The following is a 4,918-nucleotide window of genomic DNA, read 5'->3' on the forward strand; positions in this document are numbered from 1 at the left end:
TGATTTTTCTGAATTTTTTAATTTGGGTTTTTTGAGTGAATTTGGGTTTTTTGAGTGAATTTGCCTACGGTTCATTGTACTCATCAGGAACTCTTTGGGCAACCCCATGATATCTGGTCACTCCTGGGATGCAAATATCATGGGATTCCTTCTCTGCATGGTGGCCCTGACCAACTCTTGAGGGCGCGCGCCCTGCACGACGACGACCCCTTACCTGGCGCCTCCTCCTCGTCCGCGTTCTGGTACTCCTGCGCCGACTCGTTGTGCCCGTCCAGGGTGTTGCCCGCGTTGCCGATGCTCAGCTCGAAGTACATGGGCTTGTCGCCGAGCTTCTTGTCGATCATGGACGCGTCCAGGATGGTGGCGAACAGGAAGAACTCCTCGTTCTTGCCGTACGAGGACTGCGGACAAACCGACCCCGGTTCGGGTTTTAGCTTCACTGCTGTGATAGACCTGCGGTCTAACTCGTCTTAAAGGCAGGGTGCAGACCTCGTTGATAGGGTAGGCCGGCTCAACCTCCACGTCGTCGGAGGGGGCTACGTCTATTGAGTCGGTGATCTCCGTCCGCACGGACACCAGGATCCTGGCGCGGTAGGAGACGCCCTCGCCGAGGCCCGCGTTGAGCGAGGCGTGCTCGTCGATAAGCGAGTAGTCCCGGGTCGAGCCGTACAGGTGGACGAAGGCCGGCCCGAACGTGGGCAGGAAACCTGGGGGCAGAAAGACAAGGAGAATAGTATAGTTATGACTAACGAACAAATGGACGCTGCTTGGAGGGAGAAGGACAACCGGCTCACCCTTGTCGCCGTCGTTGGAGACGGTCTTTAGGTCGAGGAAGTGCGTGCCGATGACGGTGTTGTTGACGGGGTCGTTGTCGCGCAGCTGCAGCTTGATGCGCTGGCACAGCGGCGGGAACATCTCGTTGAAGACGATCTGCTCGTTCCAGACGGGCGCGTAGCAGTTGCGCCGCACGCTCGTCTTGCCCGTCATGCCGGCGAACGACACCTGCACGTAGGGGTCGACCAGGTCCTTGGCCTCGCCCGTGAAGGCGCGCTTCACGTTGGCCATGATGGACGAGTTCATCTTGGGCAGCCCGTCGGCGCGGTACACGCGGATGATGAACTTGGCGCGCTGCCGCTCCACCGGCACCCCGTCCGGGAGCAACAGGTTCCTGGCGACCAATGCGAGAGGCGCATGAGACAGTCGTCGGGGGGTACAAATATTATGGGGTTCGAAAAAAAGGATCGGGGCCATCATCGGAGTCCAAGGAGACCCCATGATATTTTTATCCCGCGGGGTACAAACATCATGGGGTCTCCTTGGACTCCAATGAAGGCCCTGACCCTTTTGCGAATCAATAATATTTGGATCCCCCCCCCCTCCCCCGATTTTCCACGTGGTTTCGGAACGGCCCCCTACTCACGCTTCGATGTCGTCCTCGTCCTTTTCGCTCTTGGGCGGGATCTTGACGGTGTCGCCCTTGCCGATGACGCTGATGTCGCACTTGAGGTAGCCCTTGGGCCCCGCCGCGATGTCGTCCGGGTCCGTGAGCAGGGCCCACTTGTGGTAGAACTGGTGGTCTGCAACGACGGGCGAAGAGCGCGTAAGGGACCCACCGGCAGGCATTAAGAGCGCATTAAGTTCATTGATAGGAAAGGACAAAAAAAAATTGATTAAAAAAATGTGCCATGCAGGTGTGAGAAGAAAAAGAGGAAGTGGAAAGTATCTACGAGTGTTCAAGTGGGAAAGAATGCAGCAACGGAGGAAGGCAGCAAAACGAATCTACGGTTTCCAGAAAAGCGAAATAGACGGATGCACAGCTCACGTGTAGGTGGGGGTACGTTCTCGTGAAACATGACTAGGTCATTCATCGCTTGCTCTCTTGCAGACCACGTGCCGCTAGTCGTTTGGCTTATAAACTACTACAGGTCTGGGTGTAAGCGTCGGCCAAGTAAGTTCCCGGCCGCATACAAGCTGAGCCTGCTGGTGTAGCCATGCACCGCCCCAGGCTCCGGTCTGACGGGGAGGTCGCGAGCAGCACGGTCTCGGATAACCAAATGTTCGCGTGTCGCACAGAGTGGATTTAGCTGCAATGCTGCAGACTGCTTTGTAATATTCAAATGTATAGCACCCGCGCGCGTACCCCTTTAAAGCCGAAAAAGAAAACGTTGGAATAAATTCTACAATATTTTCTCCGTAACAAAAATCAATAAATTATAGGAGTTTGAAAAATAAAACCGCGGCCACACAGGTTCACAATGTCGCTGAACCGCCGGGCCGGGTCCCGGTCTCGGTGCGGCTCAGGCCCGGGCGCAGGTCAGGCGGGGCGGGCGGGTTTAGCCAGGTTTAGCTACTAGCTAACTAGGGGCACACAGCACTGCGCCGCTCCCAGCACACCGCGCGAGCAATTTCTCATACTACGGTTGTCGGATAATTTTGTTGCTCGACAATAATTGTCGACACTATGTTCCTCGCCGGACAGCAGTGCGCTGCACAACGACAAAGCGGGCCGAGACGGTGGTGGTGGGCGCGAGTGTGCTAAGACCGGCCGCCAGATCCTGGGTTTTTTGGCCTACGAGGGCGATACGGTACCTGGCTGCGACCAGATTGTGGCCACGTCTAACTTAAAGCTGCCCAACATTTTGTTTGTTCTGAGAATGTTCCTCGACTGCAGCACCTGCGAGAGGAGTGCCGGGCACGTCAACGAGAACAGAAAGTGTCAGCACTTTGAATATGAGTATGGATGAATTTCCTCATGATGAACCAACAAACTGGATGCCCCCATGTGTGCCTTACGCGATCTAACCCGTCGAGAAGAGGAGAGTCCATGTTAAAACAGTTCGCGGACAGACGGACACATGCTTCCTTGCTGCCAACTCTACTCAAACCAGCGGTGCTCAATTACATGAAACGCACGTGTGTACTCTTTATAGCCGTGTCGCGCGTTTTGAAGAATGCACTTTGACAGACGACAGAGTAGGTTTACCATATGAAAGAGTGATTTTCAAAAGAAAGCTCGTTTATATCTGGGAAAAGCACGCCAAGGTACGTAGTGTTGTGGACATTTCATTGGAGGTTTGTTTGCGTTTGAAACGTTACCTTGCATTTCCGGAAAACATTACATTTTACAGTACGATGAAAGAACAGTTCAACTGTACTGCGCACACCCCAGATGTTTATTCACAAATTTGCTCATCAAGTACACACGAGATTATGTACAGCTTTATTACGGCACAATTTTGTACATAAACATTTAGCGTGCATTTTACTACGACTACGACTGTCAAGAAGTGAATACGTTTCGCCTTGGCTTGCTTTTCGCTAGAGATGCTACGAGATATATACGATGAAGTCACAATACATCATAAAATATGAGTTTGTGAATAAAATCGGCATGTATATTTGTTGTGTATACCAGGCGCATCATAGACAGTCCTCAGATCAATCTTGAAAGACCCGACTACGGTCCCACAGCGCAAAAACAGAGTCCTAGAGTGCAACACCTATAACACACGACCAATGTGTTTGCAAAGAACCAGACTTGGACAGACGCCAGTTAGTAGCCCAGATGAATGATATATCACTCTTACGATTTCACAAGACAAGTATGAAACGTTTTCGAGCTAGAAGTTATGTATGGTACAACACCCTTACTTCAAAATATTTGCATTATTTAAGTTCTATTAGACATCGTCTTCGTGCTTACCGAGAGCGTAATGATCTTGTCGAATAACATGATGGGTGGCATGTGGAAGTCGAAGACAAAATACTGAAATGTAAATCAGTCAAATGTAATTGGCACTCATTTATAAAGCAACATCAATTTAGTTAGCACGTTGTGGCCAAACCTCGTTATAGTACGGGCAGTTGGTGCTCTCTTTGACGCTCGTGTACTTCCTCTGATCGCCGACCTGAATGCAGACTACAGGGTCCATGTTCAGGCCTGCTAGCTGCCTCGCCTCGATCACTGTTAGGCACACCTGGAAGTCTTGAGCCTTGAGCGCCGACTGCACCACCTGCGACATCTTGACCCTAGAGGAAACAAGTGTGTCCATCAGTCGACATTAGTTTCGGGTCAGGACGATACCCCCATACGTTCAAGGTGACGGAGGCTCACTTCTTGGTGGGCGTCCGGTCCGCGACGCCGGTCGACAGCTGGCTCTCGTTGGAGGAGAGCGACGTCTGCGACGACGCCCTGGACATGGGCCCGCTGGCAGTCCCGCCCGCGCCCTCCAGCAGCCCGGCCTCCTCCGTGTCGCTGGAGGACTCCTTGGGCCGTGACTTGCCCAGCCGCATCATGGCGCGCACGCTGCGAAGCGCGCCACGGCTGAGGGCAGGACGGCACCAACGGTCAGTACTCATTGGGAGAGGAGCAGGCAAAGCGGCAGCAAGCAGCGGTTAGTACTCAGTTGGAGTGGGCCGGAGTGGGCTCAGAAGAGCAACGATCTGTACTCACTCATGCCACTAGGAGCGGGAGAGGAGACGCGTGATCAGCACTTACTCGAGTAGCCCGGCAAGCCCAGCGGAGGAGGGGAAAGGGGGACATCTGTCACCTGGTCAGTGAAGACCGAAAGGGAGAGAGGGAGAGGGGGTGTGTTGGAGGAGCCCCTATAGGGAGCAGGACAACTGAGTAGCGGGGATTAGGCGAAGGAGGGATCAGTGAGGGGATCAGGGGTGGTGGTGGCTCAATAAGGCGACGACGTAGGATCAGCGCTGGACCACGAGCGAACTCGCGAACTGCTCTTTGGACCCCCATCCCCCCCCCCCACACACACACGTAGTGTGTGCGGTGCGAGAGCCATCGCACGCCGTGCCTCCTCCGTAACCGAGCTCGTCGGATTGGGTTCGACGTAATCAGGGCGAGTGCCGTCGTGGACGCTGCCGGGTCGAGGCGCCCCCCCCCCTCCCTCTGAGCACACCT

General features: G+C 54.0%; 1 protein-coding gene across 1 annotated transcript in view; it reads right to left on the reverse strand.

The window, feature by feature from the left end:
* Positions 1–175: 175 nt before the first annotated feature.
* The window catches only part of LOC127750122 (otoferlin-like), a gene marked incomplete at its 3' end in the record, with an annotated part of 29,013 nt that continues 24,270 nt past the window's right edge, over positions 176–4,918 (reverse strand). Inside the window, exons 4-11 of the mRNA XM_052270729.1 lie at positions 4,115–4,324; positions 3,846–4,029; positions 3,704–3,766; positions 2,590–2,674; positions 1,421–1,577; positions 795–1,168; positions 490–707; positions 176–401 (exon numbers count right to left, since the gene is read on the reverse strand). Of these exons, the coding sequence (XP_052126689.1) occupies positions 176–401; positions 490–707; positions 795–1,168; positions 1,421–1,577; positions 2,590–2,674; positions 3,704–3,766; positions 3,846–4,029; positions 4,115–4,324 (1,517 nt within the window). The remainder of the gene's footprint in view (positions 402–489; positions 708–794; positions 1,169–1,420; positions 1,578–2,589; positions 2,675–3,703; positions 3,767–3,845; positions 4,030–4,114; positions 4,325–4,918) is intronic.

Source organism: Frankliniella occidentalis, unplaced genomic scaffold (assembly GCF_000697945.3).
Source record: "Frankliniella occidentalis isolate FOCC.00 unplaced genomic scaffold, Focc_3.1 Scaffold135, whole genome shotgun sequence".
NCBI classification, from domain to species: Eukaryota; Metazoa; Arthropoda; class Insecta; order Thysanoptera; family Thripidae; genus Frankliniella; species Frankliniella occidentalis.